This window comes from Nelusetta ayraudi, unplaced genomic scaffold (genome assembly GCF_046127955.1).
Source record: "Nelusetta ayraudi isolate G7.1 ecotype Tasmania unplaced genomic scaffold, CSIRO-AGI_Nayr_v1 ptg000136l, whole genome shotgun sequence".
In the NCBI taxonomy this organism is placed as follows: Eukaryota; Metazoa; Chordata; class Actinopteri; order Tetraodontiformes; family Monacanthidae; genus Nelusetta; species Nelusetta ayraudi.
The window spans coordinates 3,662,333-3,682,934 of record NW_027466186.1 but is presented as its reverse complement, the minus strand read 5'-3'; the positions used below and the strand labels follow the sequence as shown (position 1 = coordinate 3,682,934).

The 20,602-nt window shown below is 44.7% G+C and overlaps 1 protein-coding gene across 6 annotated transcripts in view; it reads right to left on the bottom strand.

Moving 5' to 3' along the window:
* The window catches only part of LOC142879402 (CUB and sushi domain-containing protein 3-like), a 194,173-nt gene extending 174,937 nt beyond the window's left edge, over positions 1 to 19,236 (bottom strand). For all 6 annotated transcript variants that reach the window (XR_012925297.1, XM_076012676.1, XM_076012678.1 and 3 more), the window contains exons 1-2: positions 18,955 to 19,236; positions 5,938 to 6,160 (exon numbers count right to left, since the gene is read on the bottom strand). Coding sequence is in view for 5 of the 6 variants with exons in the window: in XM_076012676.1 (XP_075868791.1) it covers positions 5,938 to 6,160; positions 18,955 to 19,153 (422 nt within the window). In the remaining variant the exon portion in view is untranslated. The remainder of the gene's footprint in view (positions 1 to 5,937; positions 6,161 to 18,954) is intronic.
* Positions 19,237 to 20,602: the final 1,366 nt, after the last annotated feature.

Below are 20,602 nucleotides of genomic sequence, written 5' to 3'. Positions count from 1 at the left end.
TCCCTTAAGCACTGAATACTCTCAGAAGCCCAGCTTGACGCAGCAATGCAGAGATAGCCTCTGGCAAAGTTTGATAGCAAAAGCAATGTGCTCCCATTGGTCTTCCAGCAGGAGAGATGATTCTCCCCAGTACCGAGGCACCCACAACCCAGAATCTTTTTTTAACATCACTTATGGAAAACCCCTGAGTTGCAGCAGCATCACTGCCTCTCTGCTCTCTCATCGTACTCAAAGGGGGACATTCTGAATAAGCTGTAAACTTTTCTTTTTCGTGTCATCACGGCATGGGCAACACCTACCATCATCAGCATCATTATACTCATTTTCATCCATTGAAAGGTCGAACCAGACGTCAGTGTTCAAAGTCACACTTGCTCACCACTAAGTGCATCTGTAAAAGAAATGTGGGAGGCAAAGACTTTTATAGTCTCTAAAACTCATTTGACCCGTCATCAGGTGGCCTTTCTTTTTTGATCTCAGCCAGCATGCCGCTCCTCATTTTTGGCTAAGTCAATAAATACCAGTGAGTGAGTTTGTCAGATACTGACAGAGTTCATGCTCTGGGACAGAGCGCTCCGTCCATTTGGTGAGCTGACATGAAAGATCTGCTGGTACAGTGAATGCAGATACTGCTTTTGTGAAGCGTTGATGGAGCTTCAAACACATTGTCGATGTGGGTGATCGATTGGTAAAGATCTTTGAAGGCTCTTTAGGTTATCTAACACATAGTTGAAAAAACATGGATTCCTGATATTTTAGAAAAGATCATTTTTCATTCTTTCAGTGTTTTCTCCTGAAAAGGCCTCCTTCAGTCTTGTTTATGTAAATGTTCTCAAATGAGGTCTGTTTTAGCATTTATATTTTTGAGAATCTCTATACGCGTGAAACTAACTTGCAACTCACTTTTGTAACTGAATCCAGTTTCCAACCTCTACATCTCTCTCTCTCTCTCTCCCTCTCTCTCGATCTTCTGATGTAGTCGGCTGTGTTAAAGTTTGCCCACTTTACTCCCGTCTTTATCTGGTGGACATGGTCATCCTCTTGCCGAAGCTTCTAAGAAAGAAAATGTGACCGATTTCAATATACTGTCTGTGCAAGGGTGAAAGTGTTTATATGCGCAACACATAACACAGTTGACACCATCCTGGAATATTTGCGTTTATATTTTCATTGGCATACTGTGAATAATACAGAATCATACACTTCTTAGCAGAGGTATCATGACGTTATCGGTGGTAAGTTTGTCTGGCATTGTAAGTCTAAGATGAAAGCAGGTAGAAGCATTGGACACTTGAGATGTGGCAATTGCCAAAAAAAAAGAAGAAGCTTTGAATACTCCATTGGGAATATTTGAGAAGAAGGTATTTCCATGTCTCCTTCACTTGGTCTTTGGGTCGTCAAGATTAGCAAACTCTTATGTTTACTGCAAAAATGACATTATTGTGAAGATACACTACTGTACAAATGTGTTACTCAGAATATATTCTTCAATGGGTAATTGTTTCACTAATGCTATGCATGTTAACATGGTGAATTAGCAGGCCACTAAACCACACTACCCCTCCCAAACAAACAGCAACTTTAAATCACAGATAGGGTCAGAGTGCAAATATGTACTGAAACAATTAACATTCCAATAATTACTTGAATCAGTAGGTTTAATTACTTCTGCACAGTGCTGACATTTTACATAGACCACTACGACATAGCATATACCCTGCGCTTTATAACACTTGTTTTGCAGCACCAACCGCAGCGGTGCAGGCCCGAGCTCGAGTTTAACAGTTGGTGTGTTCATACAAAATGAAAATCACTCACCTTGAATTCTTTAAATAGGTTGGAGTGCTTGTCCTTCAGGCACTTCGTCAAACTGAAGGCGTTACCTTCCTCTGTTTAAAATGCAACGCGGTTTATTTTGCATACCAACTCGAGCACATCAAGTACAACACTGTGGTCATTCGCAGTGAATACAAAGTACTTTCATACACAACTCTTTCCTTATTGGTCCCCAGGTAGTTTTTCTTGATGTTCTTTTCAGGCATTATTTTCCCTCCATTGCAGAAAAGACTCAATACCTTGAAGGCATATATGCTGCCAAAACCCGTGCAGGACAAAGTCCGCTCAATAATTGAAACACTGAAGCTGCTGCAGAAAAGAAAAAGTACCCTCAGATTTTTAGACAATTGTAATTGCTTGGTTTTCGTGACATCAGTAGCATTGTTCAAAACAAGCTTTGGATGTAATTTTGGTTATAATAAAGGCTGTGCCATGTCTGAACAGTAAGATTACTTAGCTCAGTGCAGGTGCGCTCATTAATGCGGTGCCTAAAACCCCGGGCATGCACACTGACAGTTACTGTTTCCAGTTTGAGTCACAATCCCGTTGAACGGCCACATGTGGATTGGTTTAATATGTTGCCCTGAACAAAGATATAATTAACCAGGAATGTTTCCCCCTCATGGATGTTAATACTTCATAATGATCCTGGTCAACCCTGCTCCACAGGGCATCATGGCAACCAACAAGAATGAGACAAAGGAAAAAAAAATATCTGTGCCCCAAAACGAATTCTTGCTTTTTTAAGGTAAAGGTCAGCAAGCGCAGTGGTAATCATTCCATACTGCCGCCCTATAGCTCTGGCAACACAATATCATTCTCAAGGAAACTCACATCAACTCTGTGGCACATTTAAAGGTAACCCAGGAAAATATGTTTCAGGTCGACATGCTAGAAATTCATTAAAAAGTTAATCAGATGAAAGGTGGCGCAAGATGGTAGCTGGTTACTTCCATGGAAGAGGGATGAAAAACAAAAAAAATCAAATAAAAATTAACCTGTAATGAGTGACAGTTTATTTGTGGCAGGCCCCAACAAATAAATAAGTGTATTGGAAACACTAAAAACTGTGCCAGTAGGAAATAACCCTCTGCTGTCCACCACTTATACACTTTAACAGTGGGTGATGCTGGCCATGTGGTGATGAACACAGAAACACATACAGAAATATCAGAGACAAGCAGCTGAGCCAATTAATCTTTGGAGTCCTCCCGAAAAAGACAGGTCAGGTTCACCAAAAATATTTCTTTTTTTTTCTTTTTTTATGTAATAGTATTACTTCATTCAGAGAGATGGACTAAAGTCTATTACATCTACTAGAAAAAAAAACAAACAAACAGTAAATTTAAATTAATGTAAATCACATCCATCAGAAAAATGTCAATTTTTTTTCTCTTCTTTTGCTCTTATATGATCACAGTGGAATGAAGACAGAATGAAACAGCATTTCAGACATGTTGAGGTGGAAAAGAGAAACTCACTCTGATGGAAAGCTCCCAACCAGGGTCGGTTAACAGGTCAATGGTGTGCATACGAGAACAATCCGTGCCCTCCCAAAGTACAAGTACGAGTTATTTTGCCTAGTATGAGCGCTCTGTGCCTGTCTTATTTATACATGCTGCACTTCAGTGGCCTCGGTACGGTTAGAGGAAATGTTTCTCAGCTCCTCGTACCTCGTTCCTCAGACAAAAGGCCCACGGGCAGCACTAACCTACAGCTGGATTACAAAACTGATGCAACCACACATACACATTATCAACATCTCCTTCAAATTTGAAACTGAGCTTTTCATCAACCACTGTAATTCATTACGTATTGGCATGGTGCAATTACGTTGTTTGAACAGCTGGTTAACTCGCTACTAAAAGAATACGGCTGAACAAATAATCCCTTGGTTGCGGTTACATAACACGACGTAGCTGCTGAGCAGTTTATACAGTATATAGTCAATCCATCGTATCACAAAGCAGTAAAGTGTGGATGCTTTGGGACAGTACTAAACAGGCCAGTGTGCCCGAAGCTGCGGTCGTTACTTATGTACTTATTTCTCAGGTCTGGTTGGCTCTTTAGCGATGAAAATGCTACATTAATAACGATCAAAAACGAAATTGGAAAAGTTCTTAAGTTATGAGTCAACTTATAAAAACATGACGCCACTTACTGGATTTAAAGACTCCGCGTCTTCATTTGCCTTCATCCTCGAGTCTGCGGAACAGCCACGCAGTAGCGCAGGTGTCGCTGCTCTGTCTCTGACCTCATTTCATGTTTGCATTCAACAAAGCTGACATCATATTGAGAACTTGTCGTTGAAAATGGAGGCAAGAACAAACAGCAGCGTTTGCAGCAGAACTGCTCGCAGGAAACTTTATTGTAAGTTGTTCCAAGACTATTTAAGGCTATATTAGACTACAGGTGATGCATTCAACCGGTCTTTCCAAGAGTGTACAAGACCTATGTAGTCTTCCAGCCCTGATCACACTTTGATGCATTTTAAGCCTTCATGCATCCAAAGTGATTCAGCTGCTCAAGTATCAACAGTGATTCAGCCTTGCATAATTCCTTTCCATTGCCTCTCCATTCTATACATGCCCCATTGCATTTGCATGTGACCCCAGCCCACTTCTACTTGAGTCAAGTCAAGCAAAATGCCACATAAAAAAATAATTTTGGGCCACCGTTCAAGTGTTTCTGAGAAAAGGCGGACTCTACTCTGGCCTCTGACGAAGCTCGCCCGTGATTCCAAAAAGTGGATGATCAGACTGTAAGATGTTCCCTTTCAACGGGGCTTTTGACAGGTTTAAAAGTGGATGTGTGTATCTGGACGTCTGAATCAGCTCCAAGGAGAGATAATCTTCTCACAATACACAGCACACTTATCTATGAGGAGCGGGTTTATTTTGAGCAGTTTGGTTTGACAAAGAAAATGTGAAACCTTTGTGGCTCTCTCTTTGAAATCCTAACACAAAACAAGTCGATAATAGGGGTTTTATCTTGGAAACAGAGCATCTTGAGAATATTGGAGTGGATTCTCTATCAGGCAGTGCGTCTCATGATTGAAAAACAACATGCTTGTTTTGCCAGGAGTGTTAATAATTAACTAACGTGGCAACCAAGATTTTTTTTTTTTGCTTTTTGCTTTTGATTTGGAAATTTTATTAAAATACAGAGATATTCATGGGTTGAACTCTTTGAACAGCGAACATATTACAAACTCTTACAGTTAGAAAAATTGTCTGTATTTAAACCATTGAAATGGCACAATGTACATTCAACGCACGAGCCGTGTAATTTCATACATGATTCTGCTCTCAAACAATGTTTGCCAATATTCAACCCACAAACAGCAGCGAGTCAAGTGAGACACGGATTCTGTGTAGAGGGTGCAGTAAAAAAAGAAAAAAACAAACATGCAACAGAGAACTTCCCACGCCACTCACACCTCAGGCTTTCGTGCGAAGGTGGAAAGAACAGACTTGCAAACAGTTGTTTGCTCAGTGACTAAAGTAAACAAGGACAAATCTCGGCGTGATGTTCGTGTTTTCCTCCAAGCCCGACTTCTCACTGAAGCATTTGAATAAAGGATGGTTGGCTACTGGGCTGACCCATGCATCATTGAAGCCAGCACAGCTTGCTCATTCAAGAATAACTGCAACGCATCCTCCTTCAGCTTTCAGCTCCAGAAATGTCTTCGAATGGCATGGGTGTATTTACCATACATTAATTGACTATCCAGTTCGTCAAATTCCCTCTCCTTGACACGTTCACTGTTGTTTGTTGTGGAAAAGAATTGTGTGGTTTTGTTTTTACTGCTTAAAACAAATACACATGTGGTTCAATATCGTAAAAATTCATATAATACATTCTTTATTACCAACAAGAAAATAAAATCATTGCAGGCCTTCTACGTCTGCACAAAATAATTTTAGAAAGAAGCAGAGACCCTGACCATCGATGGGTAATCTATGCCAAGTCTAGACTTGAAATGAGCATTTCATCAGCATGGATCACTCTACCACCCCCCCCACCCCACCCCAGCCCACCCCATTCCCGTCTGCCTTTAAAACTTCCCATTGAACACGGCTTAGGAGGCTGCCTTCTTACCTTATCCTGAAGTTGGCAGGGTGCGGATGTCCATCATACAAAGATAAAAAGTCATATTCCTCCTCCACTGCAAAAGACTGAAAGACTATATGAATCCTGTTCCCTTCCTCTGCCACAATCACCCAAGTACAGTTCGCTCCATTTGGATATCCATACGGAAAGCCGGGGCTCTCTATCGTCCCGTTCCTCCCTTTTAAATTGCCTCCGCACGTGTGGATGAAACCTGCAAGAAAAGGAGGGGGAAAAAACAGTGTTAATTAACAATCACAACATTGCAGAAATTGCACTTAATTTGCCTGGTGCACACACAACCAAGCAGCTGTCAACAAAATGGCTTGAGATGTTTTCTTTTTTTTTTTTTTAACAGGTCGACACAGATGCTCATCCAAAGAGAAGATTCATTGCATGCACCCAGTGAATTCGCCAGTACAATATTTCTTCAGCAGAGAACAAATTGTTTGGAAAATTCACACTGCTCTCAGCTGACAGGGGCTAAGAGAGAAATCTGGCAACCAGCTGGACTTGAGTCGAGCTTTGGGTTTTTTCTTTTCCATTTGCGCTCTCCGTCATGAGGAAGGAAGAAAAAAACAAACAAACACGCTCCGACGCTGCTTTAATAACACGGGAGGAATGCAAAACAGAGGACGGTACTGTGACGCTTTTCAGCGTCGAATCAACGGAAAGGCTTGTGATGTATCATTACTGCCCACCTCCTTCCATGGGGTTACAAAGCCCCAGAGACAAGAAACAAGCAAGGTCTTCCAATTTGGTGCCACAAGCCCTTAACGCTCTGTTTCACCGCCCACACAAGATGGATCTCCGCGCCCGGTTGCATTGGCGAGCTAAGGAAAATCAATACCCTTGACATATTATGTTAAGGATTATCCTATCATTGTCAAACTACAATAATTTGATTGCTTGTCTAACCTTCGCGGTGCTCATGCAAATGAGCGCCGCAGCCCGCGAACCGAAACATGCACGCAAACATAATCTGTGTCACCCATGCGCAGTCCCGACAACCTTCCTCCGCACCGCCAGCATCCTCCCACACGTGTACAATGTGTGAACACGCTCCCGCGTGTCGCGGGGGGGGGGAGGAAAATGCCATTGGATTTGAAGCTATCTTGCACGTATTCTAATGAAATGCAAACTTAATTAAGATGTATGCTCCCCTCCAATAATTTACTCCTTGTGTAATTAGCTTTTCACACTCGGTAGGTGAAGGATGTTTTGCATAATGCTGGCCGTACCCATGCAGTGCAGTAGTAAGTAAGTGGAAATGGCCAACTAGCCATCATTATACTTTGTTTTCCTTTCATTTTCATGCATGTTTTTAATTTCCCCGACTAGAAAACTGACCAGAGTGACATTATAGCCTCTGATTTTTGAGCTGTTTTAACACATTTCAAAGCAACTATTTGCTGTTAGAGAGAAATGTGTTCAGGATCTTTTGCAAAATCTGCCTCTACTATCTTTACACTCCACTGCGGCCCCACAACGTTGCTCTTTGAATGGTCTCGACCCCGAGGCCGACAAGCAGTGGGTTGTATCTCCCATTGTCAAGATAACTAACCTGGCTGCGGGACCTCATCACCACTCTGTTATCCTGGGATCAAGTGGCGCGACCTATTTATAGATACAACCCTAGACGCTGTATATTACAAGCCCGCGGGGCTCGATGAAGCTGTCTGATGATGAGCCGCCATTCGTTTGATGGGGCTTCTGCAAAGATTTGTCAAATGTCTAAGTTGCAATTATTTCCGCCGGCGCTGAGCAGCTAGAAGCAATCACGGCAAATTTGCACCACCTACAGGGTCACTATGATCCGCACTGTGCCATGCTGTGTCGCTTGCTGCTTTCAAGTGCTCTTGGGAATTTTGTAATTACCACCACGGCCATCTTTACTGATCCAAAAAAACACGTGAGCATGGCAGCGCACACATGCATTTTTGATTACAATGTTTCCGTTTCCACTCGCTTAACTGTTGCACATAATAACAATAATATTAATTTAATAAGTAAATAAACAAATGAGTAACATTTCCAACTTGGTCAATGAATGGATTAAGCTAATAAATTAAAATAAATGTAACAACGTTATAACGTAGACAAAGGTTACAGTCAATGCTTGAAAAGGTAAGGTAAAAGGTAAACTATAAATGATTTAACGGTAATAACAGGGTCAAGAACAATAACAAGTGCACATTTTAAGATCATTAAGTGAAGGGGAAGATAAGCGTCCAAGGTAAATTGCGAATAATAAATAGTCGTAGGGATTCAAGAAGACTCCGTGTCCTCTCTGGAGTGCTCTTCGTCTTGTACGTGTTGGAGGGTGTGTGTTTCACACGGAGCTGTGGAAATGTGGGGATTAAGCCTCCACAACAACTCAAACACAAAAACCGCTCCGCTGCTCTGGTTAATTGTTAAAAGAAAAACAGCAATAATAACAAAAGCAAAACAGTCCTTTGAGTAACAAAAGCATCTTCGCATTAGCGAGCCGGATTCAGCGAGTCACTGGTGATAAACCCTATGACACATGTTTTCTAATTAGAGGGGAAACTGAAGCACCTGCAGGAGACCTGTGTAGGCAGACAGACCCTCCCCACCCAGGAGGTGAACCCAAGACCCGAGAGTAGTAGGCAAGTAACCATTATATCAGCAGGATGCATGCGCACCCGCCAGCCAATACCAACAAAGTCCTTTTTTCTACTAAATACAACAAATGATTTTTATCGACTGCGGCAAAATGTATCGAAGCGACCTGAAGCCAGCGGGAGAAACAGCTCTACCTGCTGTTACCTCTGGCTGTGCAGCCCACAAGGTTCTCCACTCAGGAGTATTAGTGCTACAATGCGAAGCTCTCGCGTGCCACTCCGAGTCTATAAATACCACAAGCAGCAGACCCTCTGTTCATCCCAAAAAATGTTGGTGTTTACGCTGCATTAGCTGATTATTGTTGCAAAACTCTTTGCAGCGACTCGGCGTAGCCACGAAACAGACGCTCGGCGCCATGATATCCGTGTCCCTGCTTCCGCTCTACCCCCACTCTCCATCTCTCGCTCCCTCCTCAGATCAATGTATCCTTTTTATCCCTCATTATCCCCACAACTCTCTCTTGCCTCTTCCCATCACTCCCTCTCTTCGTCTTCCTCGCTCACCTTTTTCATCGCCTGCCTCTCTGTCAAATCGTTCCCTCCCTTCTCTAATCCTTCCCGCTGCACCCCCCACAACCAAATATTCTCATTTGCTCAGCTTCACCTACTCTGTATGCCCTCCTTGTATCTCTCTCCAACCTGCCACCCCCTCTCCCCCACCTACGTGCACACGCCCCTCGCTGTGAGTCTAAAGGAGCGTGTAACATGTTAAGCACTGTCATCTCCATAAACACTGCGGCCAATCTATAAAAAGACCGGTGTAAAGCTTCATCTTGTTACGTTTTCAAAGTGTGACAACACAACACCCCCTTCATGTCACAAGACAGTGTAATAAACCTGTGTGCCGCTTTCACGCACAGAATGTTCTCTTTGAAGTCCACTGTCACTTCTTTCCCCCTCGCAGTCCCTCCCCCACCCCCCCACCTCCCATCATCACTTCACTCGTAAAACGCAGCGCCAGGCTTTTCTTTTTTTCCTTTTTTTCTTTTTCCTCCTACGGACCCCGTGTTGGCACCACACTGTGGCGCGACCATAAATTGTGATGAGAAACCAAATGAACAACATGTTGTGATTGCACGGTGGGGAGAATGTGCTTCATAAGTGAATTACTATCACAGCTCTTGAGCCTGGCACAATCAGGGGGATTCAGCAGGTGGCAGGTCTGCATGACAGACATCACAAGACCGGTCCCTGCTGGTACTTATGTACTCACAATGTACTCGTGGTTACATAGACGCACGCAGAACAAGGGCTTTACGTTCTACCAAGTCCGCGATGTGCTGACGAGCAAAGAAGCAGCAAGAAAATGGTTTCATCTTTCCAGGTTCCATCAGCCTGAACTGTCTGAAGGTGTTGTGGTTATGCATATTCATGTGGCCTGTACATGCAATTATCTTTGCCATTTGGATAGCTGAAGAGCAGGTTGCCTTGGTGATGAATCCTGTCTGGTTAAAGAACATAAGGTTGGTTTTGTTGGTTGGATGCATCAAATAGAAAAATGGCACCTTGTTAGCAGAGGTGGTGCTTGTGAAGAAAGATGAGATGTTCGGCTATAACTATAGATGGCCTCCCTTTACAAAAGCCGACAGCGGCTGTGTTGTTTATTAATACTAGCTCAGCCGAGCTATAAAAACAAACGATTAGCTGCCGTAAAGCGAAGGGAGTAGGAGTCATTTATTGTGGCACAAATTATTATTAGCGACAAACAGATCACTCATAACAGTTGATTGCTGATGAGAGTGAGAGATCGCTCGAGCCTGCAATTTTTTCTTTGATGACATTTTTAATAAACAATATAATGAATATAAACATCCTCTGAGAAGCTCGGAGAATAAACAGTGACTTTAAACCTGATCCCTTCAGGTAGGTAGTTGCGTCTCGTCCCGGCACATTTGAGCGCTCGGCAGCCTCGCAGCAATGAACCTGTGGAATCCTGATTAGTTTGGCAAATCCATTGTGTTCCATTTGCTATATTGTCCTCGAACTGTATTAAATTTATCCGCGGCCTCTTGTGCCGCACTTATCCTTTCATCACCTGTCTGCTGTCCTCAGTTTAACTGTGGCAAAACAATTCTTGTAATAAGACAAAGCGTTCAACCTCATCAAACGAAGTTCCTCGTCTTGGATCCAACTGAGGCTCCTATGGGCTGATTTAATGTTGTTCTTTTTTCTTTCTGTCTTTCAGTGCCACATAAACAAAAGTTATGGCGACCTTCTTTTTTCACCAGCCTGCTTGTCTTCACACGAGTGCAGCAGCTGTACATATTTCCTTGTGACATTCATCTGGTTAAACTTATTTGGGCAAAGGATGAATTATAGTTTGACGAGTGGCCTTGTGGGAAACAACACTGTTGATGTATTACATAGAGCAGACACTGTTTGTACTAGGGTGTCTCCTTAGAAGCATTATGTTGACATTCTGCTGTGGACGCTGCAATATACATAGTCGGCAGGGTCGCATGAGAGGGAAAGCTGTGTTGACAAAGTCAAACTCAGACATTTAATCATAGTGTTCTAGCTCTAACCTTTTCCACGAGTCATTCAGGATTTACACACACACACACACACACACACACACACACACACACACACACACACACAAGTTTCTGTCTATCTTTGCAAGGACTTGACACATTCATTTTGCACTCTTCTGTACAGCAAACCCTGAGCTTGACCATGTGCCTCACTCAAACCTTCCATTCATACCTTGCCTCTAGACTTAGGCCTCTCTGCTAAAATGCAATGACAAAGTTAAGAGTTAAGAAAGTTAACTTGAGTTTTCTTAAGTTAGGACTGGACTGGTCTCTCTCTGCTTGTCATGAACATTAACTCCTCCTCCTCTTCCTCCTCCAAACAATACATTTTTGCAAAGCTTTATATCACATAGTTGACACCCCATGTCTGATAGATGGGCCCCTCAAATGACAAACAGAAGAAGAGCTGCACCTCAAGCTGTTTACAGAGCAGAATCAATCACACTGCAATACACCACACTACATTGCACTTATCCTGGTTTAATTTGAATACTGAAGCAAATTTGTTTAGCTGGTGTTATTGATGACTTTGTATCAAGGAAGGCATGAAAGGTTGGGGTTTATGTGCAGTATTGAGCTCAGGGATTGACAAACATGGAATGGGAATTAGTCAGGCGACTCAGCAGGACGGCTGCGCCACTGTCAGCATAAAAAAAAAGTAAATGTTTCCATTTTAAGCTTTGCTTTAGCTAGTTTGTTGTTAGTTTGATGCATAACTGAGGAAATTATGATTTGCCCACAGGATTGTTCGTAAGACAACAATTCTGTGTTTTTTTTGTTTTTTTTTGTTAAAAAAAACGGTTTTAAATTTTGATATTGTAATATACTGCTAGAAGATCGGGATCATGTCAATGATAATGACCTATATTTAATTACACACTTTGTGTGGGTGTAAATGTTTGAGTGTAGATGCAATTTATTATTTATTCTTTTTTTTTCAATTTAACCCCTCAAAGGCTATTTTAAATCCAATACAGTGAAGCTCTAGTGTGTCATCTAGTGGCTGAATGCTTAGCTCAACTTTTCACTCTTGTTACAGACCCTACGTAAAGTCATGAAAACACATGACTTTTCCCAATTCATTAAAAATCCACTTGATGTGTTGGCATATTTGGCTCCGAAGAATATATGCATGAAATGTTTATTTCAACATAAGGGTGTGTTTGATGCTATCTAAATGAATTGTATCAGATTGTACGAATAACAGCACTCAATCCACAAGTTTTACCACTGAGCCAATTTAATCTAGACTACATTCATTCTTATTAAGATTTAATACTTCCTGAGCTTCCAGCTGGTCTGCATGAATGCAATCAGTCCAGTCTGCACAAGACGCAAGCCGTCAAGCTGCTCCTATTTGATTTTTTTCCCCTGCGCTTTCCACCGTTGTGAAGACATTAAATACAGACGCGAGAGAAAAATCAGGAAAAGTTGTGGTAACACAGGAAAAAGCTACATTGATTAGCACCTGACCTTAAAGGTAAGAGAGCTGATACAGAGATATCAATCAGTGAGGGGCTGCGTAACAGAGCGCTGAGTGGAAAGATAGAGCCCTTACTGATCAAGATAAAGGTCAACAAACACCCGGAAAGACTATGCTTGCTGCGGACTACGTTTGAGAGACAGTAACATGTTGCGCAGTGAGCTGACCTTTGTCCACAGCGAGAAAAAGTAAAAGGAGGAGATGAAATTAAAGGAAATTGCGGGAAGGGGGGGAATTTGGAGGGAGGAGGAGGAATAATCCATTTTGTTCATTGTCTGGCGTAACAAATCATGACTCTGCGGCGTGCGCATCGTGACGCACCAGAGCCGCTGCAGCGCAGACAGAGTTATATTTAGAGGTAATTTTGATTTGCAAATCTGAGTGACGGGGTTTTTTTTTTCGCCTCAGATCTATGACAAAGTGTTCTCTGAGCCGCGGAAATAAAACACGCAGGAAAGAGGAAGAGGAGCGTCGAATCTGTCACGCGGCACAATGAGGAACACAACAATGATGACTGCTGGGAGGGGGGCCTGGGGGGTTGGTGGGGGGGCTCACCGCAACCTTGGCAGACGGGTATTCTAAATCGACATCCTCCGAGAGACGGATCACAGTTGCATGGCGGTGCTACACCTTTAACAATTCACGGTGATGGAACATGCGCGAACGCAGGCGGGCCCTCGCCATGCCTGCCTGCATGCTTGATGAAAGGGAAATGGGCGCCGGAGCACCGCGGCAAGAGAAAAGAGGCTTTCTGCAGAATAAAAATTACCCCCAGCGATTGTCGCTGCAATTTTAGAAAGAGGGCTCCGGAATATTCCATTCGCTGGTTTTAAATTGCCAGCCAGCGAGCTGAGAAATACTAAAATCAAGTGCACCGCCGCACTAAAACAGCTGGCACGTGCACAAATGGCAAACACACACCATTGCGCAGGGAATCAGCAGGTCCGGTGCTGCAGCCGGTGTGTGTGCGCGCGCTTGTGTGTGCGTGTTTGTGTGTGTCATCCAGTGTAATAGCAGTTTCCCAGTGTCTGTGTGCTGGCCACATCCCACCACATATAGTATTTTTCAACACCAGCCACCGGTACGTCCTCGACGTGCTCCCGAGCCACACTGCTCGTGATGCCAGTCTTGAGAGCAGCCGCGCAACATTAACCCGAGGGGCCCAGCGCAGGCACAGCGGACGGGACGCCCGTCTCTCTCCAACCTCCAATTTCCGAGCAAACAATAGAATCAGCACTTGACTCTCCGTCGGAAGGAGATGGAGCGACGGGAACGTAGACAGATGGAAGAAATGTCTTCTTTTACCTCTGAAGTAAACAACAGCGAGGAGGGAAACAGTACTTGACTTGCTTTTTACTCGCCGGGTAAACATGTGATTCCGCAGCCAAGACGGGTTTTCATATGCAAAAAAAAAAAAAAACAGCCTATGGGATTTTTACTTCCTCAATCACAAACCATCTCATTAACACCCGAGCTGCCTGCACATTTTCTAGACCAGTACTGGCAGCGTAATGGAATTTTAGATTCACCCCTCACTCGCTCCCCCTTCAGTTTTTGCAAGAGGATGGAGACTACGGCTGATTTTCTTTTTGAGAGCTTTCGTTTTCTTAGCTTCCGCCCCCAACGTTTTAGTTTTCCATTAGGCATCCCATTTGTTCAACTCGTCAGGAGGCGAGACATGAATAAATGCAAAGGGGCGTCACACCGACACGCACCAAAAGTTTTCAGTGTCACTTAACCCTCGCTAATGTTTTCCGATGAATGCTCATCATCATAAATACATGTAAATTGAGCAAAATAAATTTTGCTAGAAAATTAAAAATCACGCATGGCAATTACCTGACAAACTCTGACAGCGAATTATCGAGGAAATAAATTTTTTGCTGGTCAATTAAAGGAAACATGAAATAAACCAGTAAATTAGAGCCCAGTTTGCTACACTTGCTCAACAGCACCGCTCAATGTGAGATCAAAGTCACATCGGTGTGAACTGCCACTCCTTGGATTTTATTTTCCATGTAATTTCTGACCTTCTGCCTCTGCCATAGCTTCTTGATCCCGGGAATGCAGGGTCCAAAGTGCTGCCACTGCACTTTGAGGATATTGCCTGGGCCTCGGTTTAGCTTCCTCAGACCAGCCAATGTGTCCTTGATTATGACCAAAATGAGTCCAAGTTTTGAAATTAAAATGGACAATGACGGACGAGCAAGTGCTTTAATAAATGCGCCATATCTGACCGAGGCCAATGGGACAAAGTACAGCAGTGAACCTTGGAATTAAATGATCACAGATTCGTTTGCACTACATTACAGGGCAGAGCGCTGGCCTGTCTGCTTGTGGGGCTAGTAGGTGAAAGTATCTAAAAAAAAAAAAAAACCTACGCAGCATTTTTTACTTTCCAATGCCATCAGTGTGGGATTTATGAATCAATCAATATTACCAATGTGGTAATTAATTACCTCCTGAGGTGCTGACGTGCGAGGAATCAGATGCAGCTGTCGGGGTTTGTTTTCTATTGAGACGGAATAGAAAATTCTCCTACAAGCTCCCACAATGTTTGCAGCAAAACTCAGCCGTGTATCAATTACGGTATCAGCAACTGCAATCAGTTTGATTGGCGCTGAAACATTTAGGCGTCGCCCCGCCCCCTGTTTGCCTTCACCTCCACACCGTCCTACTTTGTTTTCGAGACCACGCTTCGCTTCTGCACGCCCCCTCCCGTCACTTTTCAAGCATCCAGCTGACGGACAGAAGAGCAACGCGAAGAAAGGCCCACGTGTGTAACGCATCAATGCCACAGGTTATGAGGTGAATAAAACAGGGGAAATGCTGGCTGCCTTTCTGACTCATCCATTTAAGCTTTAAGAAAAAGAAAAAAGGGGGGAAAAAAATGATCTTTCAAATATCTTTTAAGCAAAAGGTGTACATTTCTTTCATGACGAGCTTTATAAATTGGGGCGCTTGTTTCGCCAGAGACACAAACACGCCACGCACATTTCTTAAATCAAAAGTATGCCTGTGGCTTACGGAATTTAATCCTCTCTGAAAATGACATTGAGGTGCACAAGATGGCCTGCCTCCCATCTTGTAGCCTTGACTCCGGAAGCAGCCTATTACATTTAATCTCAACAAGCAGGGGAAGCTGTTTTCCCTCTTGAGGACATGATATTGCCAATCTCCATCCCCCAAGAGTGCTGCTCCTATTAAAACCGATACCTGACCCACTGACTTGATCCGGACCAGCAAACCACATCACAGCTTTACAGGGGGGAACTGTCAGCCACCTCTCGCAACCAGGCCTAGACCTAAATCTGTGAGCAGACAGCCGGCGGGTGTCTGACGTTGTTGCAAAATGTCACCGAGGTAATCCACCAAGATGTCAGTACAAAAAGAAGCACGAAAACTTTGCACTGAGGAAATATAGATGCGGTTTTCTTGCGGGGATTTTCATCTAGCTGCACCTTCTGCAGCTTCTTCTGAAGGCCGTCCCCAAAATTCTTGGCTCTACTTTTTCCCCAGCGCTGCGGAGACGCAGAGCGTGAGGGGCAGCGGGATAATGCCCCAAATTCCCCGTAGATAGTGTATAATTATGCAGACAAATTGTAATCCTGATTAGCCCGCACAGCCCTTTCCAGCCTGTTTACATAATCACACTGAGAGAAAGTCTTCATCAAGGGCTCAGTGACCAGATTACTGTGCGCGCAGGACCCACCTGATTACCAGCAATTAGTGACCGTCTGGTATGGGGCTTTAAAAAAATAATGGCTTTGCAACGAAACATGGAAGCTCTGGTGAACTCGGAGGGAATGAGGAACTTTTGACCCCCTGATTGCTTCCATTAAAGACTGCTCGTCATTTAACGGCTCAGCACCATTTTATTTGCCCTCCACCATGTATTTACAAGAAAGGAGCAAAATATGTAAGTGTTTACGGGACTCTGCTCCAGGTGCTGCAATGTCTGCTTGACCAAGAAAGATTGTAGACACTCCACCCCTTTCAGGTGATGTGATGCACTGCTTATGTAACCATGCATAACAATGGGGCCCCCTCCCCACTGTTGTTGCGGCGTTTTTTTTTACTCTGAATCAGACCGAAGGCTGAACACATGATGGATACAGTTTGTCAAGAATTCGAGAAAAAGTGGCAAGCAAAACTGCTGGACTGATACAGAAGATACAGTTTAGACCTTGAGTAAAGGAATTCAATTGGTATTTGACCTAGGTCCTTTACTCTGTTACAGGAGGAAAAAAAAATCCAACTCCTGCAATTTTAGCTCCCTAAATTTGTGTCTGAGTGCAGCAGTTTTATGAGTTCCCAGAGGATTATATGACACACTTGCGAGCGGCGGTCCTCGGTTGTTTGGCGGTGGACTGCTGCAATGAGAACATGTTTTTTTTAGGGGTTGTGTTTTTTTTGGAGTCACAATCCAGTTTTACTCATTCCGAACAGAAGTTGGTGAAAAAAAAACAACAACTCCCAAATGGTGTCGAAGGATTAGCCAGGTCACTGAGGTAAATGTCTGGGTTGGGCTTGCACCACCCACGCATGCAAACCTTTGACTCAAAAATGACGCTTTCACGGTCTTAGCAAGACAGAAAGTCTTCTTTTCACAGCATCATTTCAACCGTCCAATAAATGAGTCAGAGGGCAAATGTGGCCTTTCTTTTTTACTTCTTTGCGAAGTCACACGTCATTTGTCAGAACTGAGGCACAGCAGCTGTTCCTCCTCTGTCTCCGCCTCCCTCCACATCCCTACATCCTTGTGCTTTCCCTGAAGAGCGTCACCCTGTCCAGCTCCCTTCCTTCAGCTCACTTCCATCAAATTCCTGGCTGGCTGGCTGGCTGGCTGGCTGGCTGGCTCTCTAATAAGTAGCAGAACTAGGCGGATTGGCAGTGGCCTCGAGGTTTGACATTGCCACAATGTGGGTGGCGATGAAACAGCACTGCGCCTGACTCTGCTCGACTTAACTTGGCTCGCTCTTAGTGGGCGTTGCACGTTTCATCCACCCCCGATAGATAGACGTGAGAATTACTCCAAAGGCGAAACAATCTGCATGTAAATTGATACCACTGAGTGCCCATGACCGGAAATATATCCATGCACTGAGCAGATAAATAACCATGCATAAGCATGCACGAGCGCATGTACACACATTATGTCTGAACAAACACAAAGAGGGGCAACACACAGGCACAATGAGTAGAAAAAAAATATATAATGTTGAGGGCTGGAATTGGATTACCATTTTTATTTTCCTTGCCTTTGATTCAAGACAATGAATGTGAATTTCACTTGGCAAAACACAAAGTAATGGTAATTTGAAAAAGAAAACAAAAAAACAACCCAACCAAATCAACTACAGACCACTCAAGCGAGTGTTCTTTGGCTCGTTTATGCAATCAACATGAAAATTGACTTGCAATGGGGCGAGAATACATTTGTAAGCTGGCAACAAACACTTTATTTATCAGGCTGAGATGCAAATTAGAGGGAAACCTCTGAGGTAAACAGGAAGGAGGGGGACCAATGGTAACAAGACTCGAGTGCAAAGTCCATGAGGTTGGTTTGGGGGGGGGGGGTTGAAAAAAGTACACCTGTTCAGAAAAGTTACATTTCGCTATTTCGGCGTTTCTCCCAAAACAGAGGCTCGGGGGGAAATCACCGAGAAGAGAAGCATTCTTCCAGCTCTTCACACAAGCGACGCTGGGCAGCAGCCAGTGGAATACTAACAAGCCCACCTTACACCTGCTTGCACTTGCAGGTCCGATAACGGCCAGACGACGATCTGGTTCCACACTAATTGCTTCGCGCCCCTTTACATCCCCCTCCATCCAAAACACCCACCCACCCACCAACAGACCGACCAACCAACCAGTGCCTTCCTGGCCCTAAAAAGAAATCCCACATAAATACTTCAAAACTCGACCCAGAAAAGGGGGAATCGCGGGCAGCCCGACCCCTAAATAAATGAGGCTGTCTTCATATCCTATAGGAAATCTGCGGTAATGTGCCCCACCACCAGTTCACCAGTTCCCCCAGTCCTGCTAAGCCAGGCAACTCACGTAGGCTGTTAGGAGGCGCGTAGGGCGACCGCAAGAATATCTATTGAGTGGCTCGGTCAAAGCCTGCATTGAGCGCTATAACCCGGCGAAATGCGTCCCAGCCACTCAAATCGTGGGAGCCTGTTTTTGCGCACATCTTGTCTGTACCGCTACGGCTCTTTGATTTCTCACACGCACACAGAGGAAGGCAGAGGCAGGGGGTCGGGGGGAGGAAGAATTAGAAGGAAAAAAATAAATAAAACAAGACACACATATATCTTTGCTTTACTGCAGAGGCTCGTACCTGTCACGCAAGTGAACATCAGCGAGAAGACGAGATTCCAAAAAACAATCCCCTTCCTAATCCACATCCTCCTGGCGTGGCCAAAGTCCCCGCGGCCGCATTTAACGCATCTCCTGTTGAAGAAGACGTCCCTCAGCCCTATAGATCCGTCGTAGTATCCGTGTCTGTAAATCCCCTTCATGTTCGCGAGTGCACACATGTAACCCGTGCTAGGGTTTTTTTTTTTTTTTTTTTTCTCCTGCGTGGTCAAAAGTGGCTCTCTTCTTCTTTCTCCTTCTTCTCTTTTTTTTCTCCCCCCACCGCCACCACCACCACCACCCCTCTCCGCCGCCTGCTTCAGAGGAGACACAGTCAGGCAGAGCCCGCCCGCTACGTCAGCTGATGAAGGAGAAGTGAGCGAGACTGGATTTTAGGAGAGGACCGCGGCAACCTGGACGAGGGCTCAACCATCTCTGCCGAGCCGGAGCGGGGCATCAAGTGCGGGGGTCTCGGCCGGCGCGCTCTCGCACCTGCTCTCCGGCATCGCTCTCGCGTTGAACGATCCCCCACGCAACTGAAGAGAGAACGAGGAAGAGGAGGAAGAGGAGGAAAAGCAGGAGGAGGAGGAGGAGGAGGAGGAGGGGGGATGATGAAAAAAAAGCGTCCGAGGACGCAGAGGATGCGCGTCTCGCCGACAATTTGAACGCTGTCCGTGCCGCTATCGATCTGCAATTGAAACCTCGCAGTGAGAGAGAGAGAGAGAGAGGGAGGGAGGGAGGGAGGGAGGAAAAGAGAGTGAGAGAGGGAGAGAGAGGGAGGGGGGGGGAGTGAGGGAGTGAGGAGGAGAACGAGAGAGAGAGAGAGAGAGAGAGAGAGGAAAAGGTGGCAGTGTTTGCTGCCGTCCTGTGTGCAAGTACGAGGTGTGTGTGTGTGTGTGTGTGTGTGTGTGTGTGTGTGTGTGTGTGTGTCCGAGGGAGCGGTCGAGTCATCATCAGGTGGGATCAGTGGTGGCTATAGCCAAGGTGTAAAAAAATCCCCAACAATCACAACACTGTTAATGACAGGCATGTGCCTCATGTGCGCGCGCGCCAGTGAACGCCTGCTTGCTGCTGGCTTGCAGAAACACCGTCCCGTCCCGCCCCGAAAGCTGATGAAAGAAAATTCTCCCGGCAGGCAATCCCGCCATAACTCCGGCGGCTTCTGCTTCTCTCTGGTCGTGGAGATGGAGCGCAGCCGTCATTGGGGGCGACGGGAAGCGGCGCCGGATTTGCAATGCAAAGGACGGGACGGTGACGGCGTCGGCGTCGGGGCGCTGCTCGGCTGCAGTGGGGCTCTTCTGCCATCTAGCTTTGGAAGAGTCGCTGACCTGCGCGCCTCGAAAAGATCCTTCCATCCCGGATGGATGAAGGCTGGACACCGTGTCCAATTTTTTTTTTTTTTTTTTTTTTTTTGGTCTTCTTTTTGCTCTGTACACCAACATCACTTCCGGATTTTTATGACTTTGAATAGCCTTGCACATTAACGTTTATGAGCGAAGCAGATCTGCCAGGGGACAGAAAGAAATGTGGAACAGGTGAGGTTTTAAATAAATCATGTGCACAGCGGTGGGTTTGATTCATAATTGTGCTTGCAAAGGGCTCCACAGAAATCAATATATTTTGCTGCGATA